At 23.6% G+C, this 18,672-nt stretch overlaps 2 protein-coding genes and 1 long non-coding RNA gene across 3 annotated transcripts in view; all 3 read right to left on the bottom strand.

The window, feature by feature from the left end:
- Positions 1–4,553, bottom strand: part of LOC129607745 (uncharacterized) — a 91,564-nt gene extending 87,011 nt beyond the window's left edge. The window contains exon 1 of the long non-coding RNA XR_008696838.1: positions 4,291–4,553. This is a non-coding gene — a long non-coding RNA (uncharacterized LOC129607745). The remainder of the gene's footprint in view (positions 1–4,290) is intronic.
- Positions 4,554–4,795: 242 nt separating this feature from the next.
- Positions 4,796–11,514, bottom strand: LOC129607792 (uncharacterized). The gene is made up of 4 exons (XM_055518966.1): positions 11,493–11,514; positions 11,257–11,448; positions 10,491–10,708; positions 4,796–4,822 (listed from the first exon to the last, which is right to left on the bottom strand). The coding sequence occupies exons 1-4, from the start codon at positions 11,512–11,514 to the stop codon at positions 4,796–4,798; spliced, it is 459 nt and encodes a 152-aa protein (XP_055374941.1).
- Positions 11,515–13,571: 2,057 nt separating this feature from the next.
- LOC129607791 (cytoplasmic dynein 1 intermediate chain-like) lies at positions 13,572–18,299 on the bottom strand (the record flags this gene model as incomplete). Its single annotated transcript, XM_055518965.1, has 3 exons — positions 18,288–18,299; positions 15,848–16,117; positions 13,572–15,434 (listed from the first exon to the last, which is right to left on the bottom strand). Coding segments are annotated over exons 1-3 (2,145 nt in total), but the record flags the coding sequence as incomplete, so codon positions are not given.
- Positions 18,300–18,672: the final 373 nt, after the last annotated feature.

Here is an 18,672-nt window from a genome sequence, read left to right as displayed (position 1 = left end):
CTATAAAAAACAAAAAATATTAAAATATTATATAATATGTACAGGGTGTTCAAGGCTCCATGATATTTTCGAACCTGAGTTACAGAGTGGATGCAGAACAGTAACAAAAACATTGAGAGATATTTTCCTTTTTTTCGCATTCCTTCCCAAATAATAAGGCTTCAAAGTAGTGATGTTTTTGGAAAATCGTTCATAAGTTTTACATATTTTCGTATAACATGGGAAATATAACAGACAACTTGGTCTTATAAATATAACTTGGTGCATCATTTCAAAGCTCATTAATTTCCCTTTCCAACGGTTCTTGTCCTGATATAAAAAACCTCTATAGCCCATGGAATATATCAAAAAAAAATTTTATAACACCTTTTCCTTTAATCATTGTTTACTCGCAATTACACATTACATATAAAATAAAAGGTGATATTCTAGCTATTATTCTCACATAAAATTTCAAGAATATAGATATATTTACGACACGCCTTTAACTGTCATATTTCCTATAATATATGCAAAAATTTAAAAATTATAGATGGTTTTCAGAAAGATCAACTTTTAAAATCCCATAACTTGAGCTCTATTTAATGATTTTCATTCTATCACTGTGCTCCAGAACCACCATAAAATCTCGGACATCCTGTATACAAAGAGACCTATATATATATATATATATTATATATGTAAATATATATCCACTAAAATATATTGCTAAACAAAAATATACGCGTGCAATGATAAAACCCCAAAGCATATTAAAAATCATAAACAATTTTTTTTTTTTTTTAATAATTTACTTGGGAATTAATCTTTTTATAAAAGCAGAGAAAAAATTATGATTTTATTTTAGGTTTTGACTTTAAGATAATCAAAAAAAAAAAAATTTAATGTCCTATACACGCTAATATTTTATGCGTGCGTGTGTGTGTGTGCGTTGCGTTAAAATTGTGTGGGAAAATCATTTTTAATATTTTAAAAGTTTAATTCTAACCTGCACACGTTTAACAAACATATTGGAATTTGGATTTGTTCACACGATTTTCTTTTATGATAATATTTTTGCATACATTTAGGCGACAGAATTTTAATACATATAATATTTTTATTATGCTCATTTATAAGGTAAGTTAGATGAGAATATTTATTTCGTGTATATTTTTTTTTTTTGGAAAAAATTTTGGAAATTTTTAATTGCCCTTTATCAGTTGGTATATTATAATTTATACATGCAACACACAAGCAATTCTCATTTATACCATGCAAACAACACTATTGTAAATTTAAATTTTATAATGTTATTTTGAGCATTTGATAAAGATGTGCCTAAAGAAAAAATTAAAATTTTTATTTAAGCAAACAGTGTTAGTTGTTTTTACTGAACAAAGATGATAAGCAGCTATTTCTAACTTGAGACAATTTTAAATTTTCAAGTTTTCCTTTAAAATAATACTAAAGACAAAGCATTGAATATGATAACCTCATAACAAGCACATTACTTTTGAAATTCTAAGAACAAACTTTTATGCTAAATGCATCCTATAAAGTGGAATATTTCATTCTAGCATAAGACCATGACTGCTTCATTCAATTATTTGTTATTTATCCTTTATCAAATCATGCGATTAAACTAAAATTAAAATGAATTTATTTTATTTTATTCCAAAAAATTATTTCATAAAAGAGAAAATTCGAATATAACAAATACGATCAAATATTTCGAGAGCCTTTAATAAGTAAAATTAAGTTCGATTTAAAGAGAAGTTCAAATTATATAAGAGTGGGAATAATAACAGAAATTTGAATGTATTTTCTTAAATCAAGGTATAATTTCTTCAAATTCTAAATAGAAGACAAAGTAAATCCTAACCGATTCCTGTAATCTTTAAAAATCTCCTTTGAATTGAATTTTAATCAGAATTTTATAAAATTTTTAAACAATTTTAACTTTATATTTAAAATGTACCATCATTGGCTCCCAATATAACCTCAAAAATATTTCTTCAATAACAATTTCCGCAATATGAACTCTTATCAATCTATTTTGTTATATTTACAATTTTTGCTTTTAATTGTAATTAATTTCATTAAAAATTTATAAAAAAAAAAATCCTTTAATATTTTAGTGTTTTTAATAAAAATTAAAAAAAAAATTTATTTTCAATTAGTCTCAACATTATATTAAAAATGTAATTAAAAATAATTTTTTAATTTTATAAAATATATGAAAATTCCTTAATATATAAGCTCTATATTTATTTAATTATCACAATACTCATACACCACCACACACACACACAAATTGAATTTACACAATATATAAAGTCAAATATTAACCAAAGCCTATTAAATTAAATTACAAAATAAAATGTGTATAATTAATTTATGTTTTCTAATTATTTCTGTATATATGTGGCTATATACACAATTAAGTATATATAACTACATATATATAATAAATGGGCATTGTTACAAAGGTATAAATTTAAATTATAACACTTCTTAAATGTTATGACCTATAACACTTTTAACAATTTTGTTAAATCCAACAGGAATATAATATATATATATATATATATTATTCTATATATATATATATATATATAGAAAAAATACGATTAGAATGAATAATATATAGAATTATAATAATGATAATAGAATTGTAATAATGATAGTCCGCGTTATTATTATTAAATAAGAATTTCGAAAATTTGACCACCACGAAACACTTTAATTAAACAAAAATTATTTATAATAACATAGTCTTGTAATAAAGTGTTTGTAGGCGAATTGTAATAACAGTAAAGTAGTAATTGCTAAAGAAAATATAATTATTAATTAGATCTACCAATATTATTAAATATGTACATAAATAATCTCAATTTATTGGTAAATCTTTAACAAAATTGATTATTTAATTAATAAACAGATTAATTATTGAAATAAATTAAGCCACGGCTTTTGAATAGTGTTGTTTGGCACTATACTCTTAATGTTATATACAAAAATCTCATGTTTACCTACTAAACATTCTGTATAGCTAGTGGCTAAGGTTTTAAATCTCAAAAATATAAGACACTGAAAATATTACATAAATTATATGAAATTTTTTTAATGAAAATTATAAAAATTATATTTATGATAAGGCATTAATAACCAAAAAATATATATATGTACCTATCCAAAAGAAAAAAAAAAACGATGACCCAAAAAAATAAAATCAAAATCAAATCAAATCCAAAAGGATTAAAGGATATGATTTTAAAAAAAAAAAAACAATTTTTATCCTCTTTTCCAATGTTTTTTCTCAGAAATACTCTCTAAATAAATTTTGAAAAATGAAAAAGAACAATTCATTTCTTATAATTTACACCGACGTTTTCCTTGTTCCTTTTTTTTTTCGTAATATTTTTAATAATACCTAATATAGAATTTTTTCATAAAATTAGGGCATTTCAAATTCTAAATTTAAATTTTAAGAATTTAAAACGCCTTTGAATTCCAAGTTTAATAGACCATTTTATTTTTACTAAAAGTAATTTATAATTTGAATTCGAATTAATCCGAATGAATTCCAAGAATATTGGGATTTTAATAATAAATTACAAACTTAATTAAATCATTCGACACCTTGATTCTATTGAAATGTTTTCTATGGAAATATTTAACCAATATACATATATTTATACTTTACGCTTATGGGACAAAATCCTGTATCAAGAATTTTTTAGAAAATTTTAAGATTATATGAGAAAAATTTTTTAGAAAATCATTGAACTAGCTCATTATATTATTTTTTAGAAATAGCAAATTCATATTTTTACAAATAATTTTAGTTAATTTTCGTGTATATAAATCATAAAATATATTTAAATAATTTAAATATTATAGAAATAGAATTTCCTCCTAAACTATTTATAAACTAAATTTATAGTTCAATATCTCTATATCAATTCGTATAATGAATTTGACTTATTAAGAAACACAATTATAATTTCAAATAAATTTCCATTTTGATAAAATACTCAAAATTTTAAATTTAAAATTTTAATTGAAAAATTTATTTTTTTCTCTAATATTAATAAATTAAAGTTCTCTATGCCTTGTATTTAAAATAGAATTTGAATTTTAATTAAAAAAATTTATTTTTTTTATTTTTTTTTTTTAATAAAAATAAAATTTTTTATATAGAACGCAGAAATAAATACTAATAATAATAAATAAAGAGAACATGCACCAGAATTCTATAAATTTTCATAAATAAAATAAATTTCTTTTTTTTTTTATAAAAATTACCTTATATTGTGATATAATATTAATTTATACATATACATAATATCCTTATATTATATTAACAATTCCTTTATATAAAAATATCCTTTATGATGTTTAATTATAATTTTATAACTGAAAAACACGAAAAAATAAAGGATTGTGCTTTTTTTTCTTTTGATTATTTTCTCTTTTTTTTTTGCTTCTTTAAATTTGTTCTTATATTTTCACAATTAACTTCTTTATTTCAATTTTCTCTTCCTCTTTTAGGAAATTTTTTAATTGAAAAAATGAAATGATTTTTTTTTTTTGCTATTTTAAATTTTTAATTTTATTTAAGTTTTATTATTTTATTATTTTTTCTTTCTCTATTTTAATTAAAAATTTATTTTCAATTTTTTTTTTTTAATTTTAATTCACTTTTCAATAATTAAATATTTAATTCTCATAATAATTCGTAGTGAAAATTGTGATGAATTATTTTTGGTTCGCCTAAATATATGCAATATTTTTTTTGTTGAATTTTCAATTAACGTGTTTGAATAGCTAATTTATACTGCAAAAATTTATTTTAAATTTAAGATATTAAAAATATTTTGATATATTTAATGAAGAATAGTGTTATTTGGATAATTATTTATTATACCTACATTTTAATATTTAAAAATAATAAATTTTAAATTTTTTATTATAAAATTTTTTTTTTTTTTTGATAGAACAATTTAGTATTATGTGTTTAATTTTAATAACATTGAATAAATTTACATTTATAAATTCTTTGTAATTTATAAGTTATAATTTTGCATTTTTTCCAACTTTTATTAACTTATAATATTTATAATTTGTTAGTGATATCATTATTATTAAGAGAAATAGAATATTTAATGCAGGAAATCCTTATTTTTGTTTATATTTTATCGCATATTATTTGGAAATACGATATCGTTATTACTATAGGTTAATAACAAATTTAATTTATATATTTGTATATGGATATACAAATATACATTTATATATTTAATATATGTATATATATATATATGTTTACTATTAAAATTATTTTTACTTCCGTTATAATTTTTATTTTATTTTTAACACTTTATTTAAATTATATAAATATAATATTTTTATAAGAATTTAATATTTTTGTGTTATATATTTAAATTTATACAATAATATTATTAAATAACGGTATTTAACGATTTATTAAATATGTTGCATATTGTATGTAAAATAATTTTCGTTTTTTGTTTTGTAACCAAAAAAAAAAATCGCTTTTTTCCGTAATATTTTTCAATTTTTCTTTTTATTTTTTATTATTTTATCTCAATCTCAAGATATTCCATTGAAAACAAACATAAAATGATGGTAATATGGGACCAGAATACAAGCGTTTTTAACAACAGCTCGAATTATACTGAATGTATCCTTTTTATTGAAAATCCTATTTTAAGTAACCGTTATAAAAGTATTTATTCTTCTTTTTTTTTTCTTTCATTGTATATAATGTATTCATTCAGTGTTTCTTGTATATATATATACATGAACACATATATATATATATATATTAATTTAAAAGTAAAGGAAATTTTTTTACAGTTTTCTTTTATTCATTTATGCTTTTTTTTTTGATTACATATTTCTTGTTATTGTTTACTTTTATTTTAATTTTTTTACATGTGTAACATATTTTTTTGTATAATAATTTTATAATAGTATTTGTGTTATGATAGCGGTAAAATATAAAGAGAAAATTATACACAAAATAAAAGAGTTTTTTTAAACTTTTAACTCTCAAATCTCAATTGAATAACAAAAATTGATCAAATGAAAATTAAGAGAAAAATTTCCTTTTTTTTTTATGAGAAAATTTCCCTTTAACTTAAGACATTTTAAATATATACATTAATTGAGATATGAGAGAGAATAGAGATTTTAAGAATTTGTGTGAGACAAAATTCTTATCACTTATCTATTTTTCCCTTTTTCTACAGTTGGATTTGAGTTATAAAGTAAAAGCGTTTAATATCCATTGATAACAAATAAAACTGCGGCCGCTTTTAAAACAAAAATAAACTTTAAATGATCTTTTTTTTATTAAAAAAGCTTTTTGATTTATTTACATATGTCTGAATGTGTATTTTAAGAGCATAATTATTTTCTTACGTACAACATGTACAATAGAGTAGTGTTTAGAAATTATTTTATTTTTGTTTGAGTGATACGCGCTCTGGAATGGTGATAATATGCAATAATTTTATTAATATGAATGAGAATTAAGTAGCGTCGAATACATTGTTAATATTTACATAGTTTATTAGAAAAATAATAATGTATAGTAGCAGCACTATCGTACTGGGGTATTAAGTAACTAAAGTTTTATCGGTAAAATTATCAGAAATCCAACCGAGATGACATTTTTATTTTCTTTATAACTGCCCGTTTTTTGGTCTAGATAAAAGACTATTGCCAATTTCAGCCGATTTCATTTATTATTGACACGTGTGACAACCAATCATGCAAACATTGGTATTCATAACCAAAAACAAATACAGGAACAAAATAGAAAAAATTTCATATAATTTCAAAATTTCATTAAAATACTGTTATTATTATCGTTATTTAACAATACTGAATAATCAATGGGATAATTAATATATAAGGGTCCATTGATAATAAAATTTAATATCCAAAATGTCAAAAATGACATTTACATTTTAAAAATGTCATTTTTATCATTTATTTGAAAAATGTCATAATTTTGGTAGTGTTTTGTACATAAATTAATTAATATCACATTCATTTTATTCATTTTATTTTTCCTTATTTTTGACATTTCTCAAATATCTTATTTCAAATAACTAAATCATTTTTGACATTTAGTTACCTATTTTTGTTTAAAAAATAAATTTAATGAAAGACAAAAAGATTCGGGGAAGGTATAAAATTGTGACAGCAGAAGGTCCTTCTCCACATAGTTGGAAATTTCTGATGTGGAGAGAAACCTTCTTTTTGTCTTTCATTATCCTCTTTTTTTTAAATAAGGCGATGTAAGAGAGGTACAGGTACAATATACGTGTATTTTACAAACTGACGGAGAAATGAAAAATTTTTCAAACAATTTTTTGTACAAACTTTTACAACAAAAATTTCTTGTCTTTTTTTTTTCACTTTTACTTTCTTAAATTAAATTTCTTAACAAAATTGAAATTAATGATTAAAAGTATTAAAGCGAATGAAAAATACCTTCAAATAACAATATCAAAAGCAAAAAACACCTACTTTCTCATGCATATACAAACATTATATTTACATATTTACAGAAAAAAAAAAGAGAATTTTTAAAGGAAATTGAATAAAACCGTTAATAATAAACCGGAATTATAAATGTCCTTCTAAAAAGAAAACACATAAAAGAAAACAAAAAATTAAGCAATGCCTAAACACAAAAACAAAAAATTTATAATAAAGAAAAAGAGGAAATATTCTTTGTATTTCCTGCCATTTACTCAATTTTTCCTATATATAAGAAAATTATTTTAAAAAAAGGACAAAAGCATAAAAAGAGAAAAAGAAAATTCTAAATTCTTTTATAAAATCTTTAATTTGTTGTTACCATATTTATACTTTTAAAAATCCTTTTCTCATTATCGCCAATTTTACTTCTTAAATTTACACATACACACGCACATATTTTCATATACATAAAAATTTATATGAGCGTACAAGTTGAATGTAAGTAAAAATTCAACAATTATAACCCTAAAAAAACAAAAAAAAAAACGCAAATAAAACATGAAATTATATTATACATACATACATGTATGGTTTATTTTTACTCATGTGGTTTTATTTGGAACACATATACGTATGTAAATAATTCTGTGGTTTTCTGAAAAAACCTTGTAAATTTTGAGAAAACACGCTTTGAATTATTTAAATCTTTGGTGTGAATTTAATAAAATAGAAGAAAAATTTGAGTTTGTGGTGATTTTACTCATAACTTCGAAACCGATTTGGTTAAACTACGCAAAATTTTGACAGAATTATTTTATAGATTTAGGTAAATTTTGGTTGTAACCACAGAATTACAAATGAATGGACCATTGCGTGAAAATTTCTCTGAATATACTAAAAACTTAAATAATGTTTTCTATTAAATTTTTAATTCAACTTTAGCATGATGATTTTTAAAATATATCCTCTATACATAAGTATTTAAATATTATAAGGATTTTAAGAATATACGCAAATATATATTTAATATAAATAAAAAATGGTTCAAGTTAGTTATTAGAAAATTAAGAAAATCTAATTAATAAAATAAGAATACTGATTTTAAAATGACGTTAAAAGGTAACTGAAGTGATATAGAAAAAAGTAACAAGTTCTTCTTATGAAACAAGCTCCTTATTTTCGATTTCAAACAAAATATATAAAGTATATTACTGATGGTAATGGAATATTACAATCAATATGTAAAATACACATACCTACTTTTATAAATTAATGGAACACCATAGTTTATGTTAAAATAACTATGTACATTGCATTTACATTTTATATAATAATATGTAGTTGCCATATATACACGAAAGGATATTAAAACGAATAACATAGTATTAAAGGATTTAATAAAATTATGGAAAATTATAATTTGTTATTTTTTATTTTATTCTTTTTATTTTAGTTTTTTTGAGGTTTTTGTGGTTATAAGAAAATAAATTGCAGCCGTGAGTATATAAAATGAGTATATTATGTACAGAAATTTTTTTATTACATGTAATTATGTACATACAGTATACATGAAAATTGAAATAGTTTTACATATGAACTTATTATTATTTTAAATTAAAATAATTTTTATGAATATTTCAAATGTAATACTATTTTGTAGCTCTATTTTATATTGTTGGGTACATGTTAACAGTTTCTTTGGCTTCTTATATGAGAAAAAATAGAAAATAACAGACGGATTTCTTAACATTTCCCTGAATAAATTTAGATTTTTAAATACTTCAGCTATTGGTACGAGTTTTATACTAAATTTACACACGTTCCATTTCAAACAAGAATCAATTTACAAATCAAGATATTTATATTCTGCTACGTATTCTAAGATTTCAACATTTTTATAAATATTTAGCTCCGGTTTTGACGAGCCAATTGGCAAAAATGTATTTAGTTTTGCTCGCGTTAAAAATTAGCTTTTGTTTAGCCATCCATTTGACAATTTTAACCAAATCAGAATTAATTTTATTTTCAGAATTGTTTTAAATTATCAGCTTCGAAAACCATACATATGTCATCAGCATACACATATTATATTTACAATATCATTTATATATTGAATACTTTTCATATAAAGACTGAACAGTAAACTTAACTGGAGGGACTCCCTGAGTTCACATCCACAGTTCTTCTATATGAATTTCATCAATTCTTATATAATTTATGATCTATATTTTCTAATTATAATTGGAACCACATATATTTTGTGCTTCTGACTCCAAAAGCATATAGTTTCTTCATCAAGTTGCCATGATTTACCATATTAAAAGTTTTCGATAGGTCTATGAAAATCAATGATACAACCCTTCTGCTATTCTTTAAACTTTAGACCTTGTTGATCATGTCCATTATCACAGCTTCAGTGCATGATATTGTTTTTTCGAAAACAAATCATGTTTATTTAGAAATAATTTTTATTTTATAAAGTAAATTGATTATAAATTGAAGTAAATTTTACATATACTTTTATTTAATTCTTAATGTTCACATACATATATTTAATTTATGATATATTTACATTCATTAAGATTTATTTGCGACTAAATGCGTCTATATTTTTCTTAATCGTAATTCGATATTAATGTACTTGTATAAAACTTGTTTAGTTAGGTAAATTATTATTTTTTTTAATTATTTTACTTGAATATTTTAATTAAAATTTAGAATTACATTATATGTCTGTAATTGCATACACTTATACTTATATAATCCTTTTTTTTTTGCAAATTTAATAAATTTATACATGATAATATTTAAGTATCAAAAACAACTAAATAACGTAAATGTATTTGATTTTCATTATAAATAATATATTCATTATATTTAAGATCAGTTTTTAATTTATAAGAATATTTTAGCGGTCCAATTGGTATTTGTGCACGATGTTCAGTTTGAATAAAATCAATTGGTTGATATTTTCCAATTCCTTTTACACAATTTGTACCATTTGGTAAATAAGAAACTTTTTCACCTTCTGTAAGAGCATATGGTGTACCTAAAGCTATTTCAGCTAAAATTAATATACCAGATGGTGAAGATGATCTACCATTACAATATTGTGCTGCTTTTGTAACAGCATCAGCAAAATAAATACCATAACCAAACATTTTTCCAGTTCTTGTAACATTTGATGGTGGTCTTGTTAATAAACCTATATTCACAAATATGAATAAAAATAATTTGCAAAATTTTCATTTAAAATACTTTACCATCTTTTAAAATTGAAGAAAAATTTTCAATTTTTGTTCCATGCCATAATAAATGACGATTTCCAATGTATTTTATTTTTGTATAATCCTCACATTCTTTTGTCTTATGTACACTAAAAATATTACGTATTTTTATGCGATATTTATGTGTTGGTCCATGTGTACTTTCTACATATTTTTTTATATAATCATATTCATTGCAACATTTCGAAATCAAGTCAATTGTACAATTTAATTTTGAATAATATGTTGTGAAAAGACTCTGACTACATGCGATTACTAAAACATAAAAAAAATTTGAATTTTTTTTGAAATAACATTTTTTATGCTACAAATAGATTATGTGATTAAAATCTAAAAAAATGTTTAGGTTTCAGAAACCATAAAATTGTTGCATATTAAAGTATTAGTATCTTAAGGTATTTTATTACAAACAAGTTACACTTAGTACCCTAAGACGTTAAGATATTTAAGTTTAGTATTTAATTACTTCGTTTTTCGAATATTAAAGCAACTAGTCCTTTTACAGAATTTGTTGAAAATTTTTGAACTAATTCTGTTTCACTATCACTGCTGCTACTACTACTGCTGCCACTACTAATTCCGGTACTATCGTTACAACTACTGTCACTGCTTACTTCGATGTCACTATCATCTTCAGTATCACTGCTAATGGAAATATCTGAACCACTATCATGGCTCTATTAAACAGAGAAAAATTAATACATAAATTTCGAGAATCATACATTTTTTACTGTCACTGCTTACTTCGATGTCACTATCATCTTCAGTATCACTGTCATTATCTGTATCACTACTAATATTTAAATCGCTATCACTTTCAGAATTACTGCTAATGGAAATATCTGAATCACTATCATCGCTCTATTAAATAGAGAAAAATTAATATATAAATTTCGAAAATTATACATTTTTTACATTAAATTTTTCTTTAGTTACTTACTGAGCTCATATTTAATAAATTTCAATAAGAAAAATTTCCAATCTACAAAATTTGTCTTCTAAAAGTCTACTAAACACCTTGAAAATCTAAAACATACTGAATTTTAAAATCCCTTTAAAAATCTTTTGTTTAAAGTTTTTGCTAAAGTCGGGAAAATCCCGATTAATATAAAATTTAATAATTACGAAATTAAATTGATTTTAGTTAGAAAACTTTTTACTTTGCAATTAATAACATCATAAGACTGATATTCAAAATATTTAATTATAAAGTGGCAATATTGATAACGATATATGTATGTATGGATGTACAAATGCGTGTTTAATATATTATTCTGTATATGTACATATTAATGTTTGCACATTAATACACATTCACCTGCTATTATAAATGTATTTTTAACTTTTTTTTATAGTAATGCACACATATTATTATGGCATATGTATGTATGTTAAATGAAATATGCTGAAATGAAATTAACACTTAGCGCAAAATTTTCCTCTTTAAACAAAAGAAGTAATACAAAAATATCGAAGTGCCGAATGGTGACTGGCGAATGAGTGATGAGTGGCAAGTGCGACAATAAATTTTCTATAAGCAAAAAATTATTTTGAGCAAATTATTAGTTTCATTTGGTCGAATTATTTGACATAAATAAATACATATGTTTAAAAAATATTTAACATTAATTTTTTTTACGTATGCGTAGAGTTTAATTTGTCTGCGATAATAAAAATTTGCGGAAACCGAAAAAGCTTTAAAATATTATTAGTGTTATTAAGTTTATTTGAGTATATTTGTATTTACAGTTCTCATTCAAAGTATATACAATAATATGCCTAAAGGTTGAGGCTAACCTCAACATTGCGATAATCTTGACAGTGGCAGAGAAAAGAAGCTATAAGAGGCCAAACATACGCATATTTATGTATGTATTTATGATAATTTTTGCTATGTATTTTAAGAAAAATTTCTCCGAAAATATACTTTTAGAACAGAAAATAAAACAAAAAAAAATGTTTGTTTACATGTTTTTTTTAAAGAGCTTTCCCCGTTCTTATTTCATTTCTTTTAAGTGAACAGAAAGTAATATAATTTTCACATGGGACGCAAAGGAAAATTTTTTAATAAATTTTGAAAACGATTCAATTAAATCTTGAGAAATTTATAGGAAAATGGAATTAGGTAGAGATGACCGTGTGAACTCTGTGTGTTCGAATGAATGATTTAAAAAATTGTATTGTATTTTCCAGCCTGTTACACACTACGATTATTAAAGTTATTGGGGACCTACCACAAGAAGCCAAGAAATTTTAGCGATTTTTTGTATTTGCTTGCACGAAATTTTGATTTTCTTAGATATAGCCGAATAACTTTAGAAACTGTAGGGCAGCTACTCGAACCACAGTCCCGGTCGCATCCAATTTAAAAAGGGTTCTGACATTAACTATTATAAATCATTTGTGAAAGTTATGTGAGCTTAGCTCATTTAGGTTTTGAATTATGGCTGAAACAGACGGACAAATTGACAGATATCGTTAAATTGACACAGAATTCGACGCCAATCAATTATCATTATTTCTTAGCGCTATAAACGGCATAAAATATATGACAACGCAAAAACTTGTGCAATCCCAATCAGAACAAACATAAAAGATAACATTAAAACTGTTTCCAAACTTCGATTTTTCAAAAATGTCTTTAGATCTTAAAACTCAACTTACTCAAAACTGATAATGCAATTTTAAACTATTCAGTTTTGTGATTGTTACTTGGACATCATATGTAACTAATGTCTAACTTTTTCTTTAGAAATTAAAACTTTCAATTTATTCTAATATATCATTTTTATTTAATTTTAATTCATATAAAGTCTCATTTAATTTATTCAATTCATTAGCTTTAGGGTGTCCTAAATTTTCATTAACATCGTAAACATACAATTTACCACTGTCATCACCAGCTGTTACATGAAGACCAGAAGATGACCATGACACACAATTTAATGCTACTGATTTATTAACAATTGTTGATGCTATTGGAACGTCAACATTTTGATTTATATTCCACAAATCTAAATGGCCGCTTTCATCAACACAAGCAAAAATCGCTGGATGAATTGGAGACCATTTAATATCCATAATATAATTTGAAGTATATTCAAATGAATATAGTGGCCTGTTTTCATTCATACTCCATAATTTTATAGTCCAATCCATAGATGATGTAAGAAATAAATTATTAAAATCTGACGAGTATTCGTTATGGCGTGCCGAAATTCCAGTAATTGGCCCCAGATGTTTCTCGTATACATTTTCAATGTAAACCCTACTTCCCTTACGAGATGCTGAATACGCATAACCATCTTCTGCACCTATTACAAAATTATAAATCTCATTGGTAGGAAAAGTCATGCAGGTAGCTGAAATAGGATCTAAGCACGTTGAAAATTGTGGTTTTGATAACATATCTAAATTCCATGAACACAATTTCCCATCTGAAGAAATCGATATCACATCATTAAGATTTTGTGTTCCAACCATTTGCAAACAATATATTGGATGCGTATGTGCTGCAGCACTTATTATTGAACTTTGTACAGGAGTACGTTTCTGAACGCGATTATCCCATAAAACAATTTGTCCAGAATATGTTCCACCTATTATTAAATTTGGATTAAACTTAGCAAAACATGTAGTCATAACAGCACTCTGACAATGAAATATATCTTCAGGAGTAGACTTCTTATATTTTGTGTTCCAAACGATAACGACACCATTTAAATCTTTTGTATTTTCATATTCATTATGATATGAGGCTACAACTAATTCTGGAAAATATTTTGACCAATCCATTGATGTTATACATCGATTCTGTGTCATATTTTCACAATAAAATGTTCGATTCAATTGAAGAGATGTATTGATTCTTTCATTATTAGCAGTTTTATTATAAGCTTCACCAATATAATCTGTATGAATATCGGAAATTTCACACAGAGCGCGTTCTATAATACGACCAGTATGAATAATAAACTGTCGAAATTCTTCTGACAGCATAATACTTTGTTTTTGTTCGTTACACAATACTTTTATTGGCTCCTTTAGTTCTTCATCTTTTTCCTTTTTTTGCAACGCTGCAGTTACTTGAATTGACTTTTCAAATTTGCGAGAGGCATTCAGGGAAGATTTTGAACGGAAATTGTTCAAATATTTTGCTGAACTTTCTTCATCATCTTCTGATGGGGGACCATCAAAATAAAGCGTATAATATTTTTTTGCACGTATATCACGTGCTTTCATAACAGCTGGACGTCTGCGTTCAAGATCGATAGTTTGCGTTTGTTTTGTAGATTCAACAACTTCCTTTGCAGATATACTTACTTTTTGTACAATACTTACACTTAAGTTGGGTAAAAATTTACGAGAAATACTTTGTTCATTTCCGATAGGCACATCTAAGCTTTCAGTACAACTACTAGATGAAAGTTTAGAGTCAATTTGCGACAAAATGGACGTTGAACCTTTCTTTTTCTCTCTCTCGTCAGATACTCCAAAATATAATGAAGTTTCTTCTAAATGTTTTCTTTCTTTTTCTCGTATACGAAGTTTTCTTTCTTCTCGTGAAGCAGCTAACAAAATTTGTTTTCTCTCTAACTCAGCTTTTCGATCTATTTTGGTATTATGGTTTATCGAATCCAGTTTCTAAATTAAAAAATATGATGAAAATGAAACCGAAAACAAAAAAATATAAATGTAAATTAAAAATTTTTTTAATTAAATTATTTGAGTTTTCCTTCACTAATTTAAAAAATAAAAAAATTTTCATTCAATAATTTTTTTTTTATTAAAATATTTAAAAATATAAAATAAATTGCAATAGACCAAAATTTTTTTCACAAAAATTAAATGTATACATTTTTGATGTTCCGTTGAAAGTGGCCTCACCGTCTTCCAAAATTAATTTTGATAATTTGGAAACCAAAATAATTATCGCGATCCTCTGTATAATCCGATACTTCGATCCTTTTAAACAATAGCGAAGAAATAAATTCTTCTGAGATCAACAATCCGTTTAGCTTACAACTATTTTATTTCCTTTCATCTTTATCTTTAACTATTTCTTGTTGAATTTTTTTGTTGGTTGTTTGTGGAACAGTTTTAAGACTACCTGTCGATAATTGTGGTTGAGAAATTTCATTTTGTCTTAATGAACTTTTGTCATCGTCTTCTAATGGATTGTCATCAAAGTAAAGCATATAATAATTTTTAGCACGAGCATTATAGGCTTTTTGTTTATCTTCTCGTATACTTGACAACAATCGTTGTCTATTTTCTAACACAATTTTTCGATCCTCCCTTGTATCAAGATCAACTAATTGCAACTTCTTTAAAGCACACAAACATAACCATTCCAAAAAAAAAAAAAAAAACAAAAAAACATTTTTATAATTTAGACTAAACAATAATTTTTCAACAATAAATGTTTGTTTTTGAATTTGATTAAATTATTTGATTACTCAATATAAAAAGTTTAAGGTGACAGAGGTTGCTCTCATTTACTAGGGTTATTGTTGTGAGAGATCTTTGATGGCCAACACTATTTTACTTGTTACATTTGTTACAAGTGGTTAATGTAGTGTTCGAAAAAGTAGCCAAAAATAGGACGTCTATGATGCGCTTCGTCACATTTTTTTTGAAAAATTTGGCCATTTGGCCAAAATAATTTTTAAATATTAATGCAATGTTTGGTATTTTCAACAAATTTAAAAGAAAATTTTTAAAATTTCTTTATGTTTTGATTTTTGTATGTGTTTTTCATATAGGAACATTAATTCGAATATCAAACCATTGCTCATAATCAAAATCATAAGAATGGTATGATGCTCACAACCAATAATCATTAATTATTTTTTTATTATTTTCCAAAATTATTGACATTCTTTATATAAAATGCATACGAATATTTATTTCAAATCAATTATTATTAGTTTAGGGTCTGTGCACTAGAATAAAGCTCTTATCATTGTAAAAAATTACTTTATTTATGAATAAGAAAGCTTTTTAGGTCTGCACATACCACACATGAATAAGTGATTCTTTATTTCACAATTAATACAAATTGTTTATTATCAATCATTTTTTTTTAAGTATTTTTCTTCATGATAAGAATTTCTACTCTTCTATCGTTAGTCTTTACAAAATATCGATAGCATTTATCATTCATAAAATATTAATTCATAAATATAACATAATATTTTTATATATATAAATTTAACAGCCTAGACCAAACATTAATTATTGAATATCTTAATTATACCAATAAAACGATTATAGAATGAACAATTTTGATAAACCAGTAACATGCCAGTACCAGTAATAATTTTATTATTGACTGTAACAAAATTTCACATATTATTATTAACAAAAAATTAATCACTAAAAATTTTATAATGGTACAGAGTGTACCTATTATACTTGTTGCGACGCGAAAAAAATATTAGGCAAGTGAAACACCCTGTATGTAATTTTTAGTCTTTAAAGTAATGGTATTATAGTATGCATACATGTATGTACGTTCGTCGCTTTACAACCACATTTTAATTTAATATGAGATGCAGTTATTCGAGAATTGATTCTCAACAACTGTATTGTATAACACGAAATGCTTCTAGTATTTTCTAACAGAATTTTATTATTATTAACTTAGTCAGCAAGGTAGAAGGTAGTGATAAAATAAATATATAATTTAAACCTGAAATGAATGGTAAATAATAATTGTTAAAATAATAATAGAAAAATATAAAATAAAAAGAATTATTAAAATATAAATAATAAAAATAAAAAGAATTAAATAAAGTGTTTTAATGAATAAAAATAATAGATGCCGACGACGACCACATACTCTGTTAATTAAAACGCTCCGTTTAAAAGTATTAAATACTGTAAGCGTATACCATCCTAGGTCTATGTGTAAAATTCTTCATACAAAAGAATAGTTGTTTTACCGTATAGATGTCTTCACAAAAATAACCTACCTATTGTTTACACAATAAGGTCGGTAAAAAACAGCATTAACAAACATTCGATTGTAAAATAAGTACAAACTGTCGATATTTGCCAAACTTTCTTTACATATGAAAAATGGTCAATAAAACAAGTGCTAAAAAAAGAATTTTTTTCTACTTTCTCAAATGAATTGGGCAAAAAACATTAATTAAATTTTTATTGAAGCTTATTACTAATTTTTGCTTATTTTAGTCAAAATCATAGATTTTAGTCTAGTTTACTCATATAGACAAGTCGAGCGATTACCAGATTTATATTTATACTATATTAAATATTGAAGAGTATTTTATTAAATTTAATTATATGTAATCAAAAAATATGTTAATAATTTTAGCTATAGTGTTAACATTTCTAAGCCAAAATCATAAAAATACTCAATTCACTTTATAGACAACAATAAACTTTATAATTATCATTGTTATTATTAGAAAAACTCAAATAAATCAAAATTAATATTTATTATATTGCATTGCTATCACTTTTACTTACCGTATTATTCATTTTTTAATTATTTAATAAAGAAAATTAAATTAAATAAAAATACAAATATTTTTAAGGAACCGTTAATCACCTAACCGTAAATTACTAAAATGTTTATTTCTTTAACAACAATATTTATACATTTGATCTATCTATATCAAATCTAATCTTAATAATATAAATTATTTTACGATATAATATTCCAATACAATTATTTCACTTACAATAATTATTATGTATTTATTGTACTTCCAAATTCCAATATTATTAATTATATTAGACTGACCATTTGTATATTGAATTTTATTGGGACTTAACCGAATTAAAGGAACCTGTTATAATTTTTGTATCATTCATATTTTTTTTTCAATTTATCATTCATTTTTAATGTCAT

The sequence above is a fragment of the Condylostylus longicornis genome, unplaced genomic scaffold (genome assembly GCF_029603195.1).
Source record: "Condylostylus longicornis isolate FDR11 unplaced genomic scaffold, ASM2960319v2 ptg000028l, whole genome shotgun sequence".
Classification (NCBI taxonomy): Eukaryota; Metazoa; Arthropoda; class Insecta; order Diptera; family Dolichopodidae; genus Condylostylus; species Condylostylus longicornis.
The sequence above is the reverse complement of the archived record's forward strand: the minus strand, read 5'-3'. Positions and strand labels throughout refer to the sequence as shown.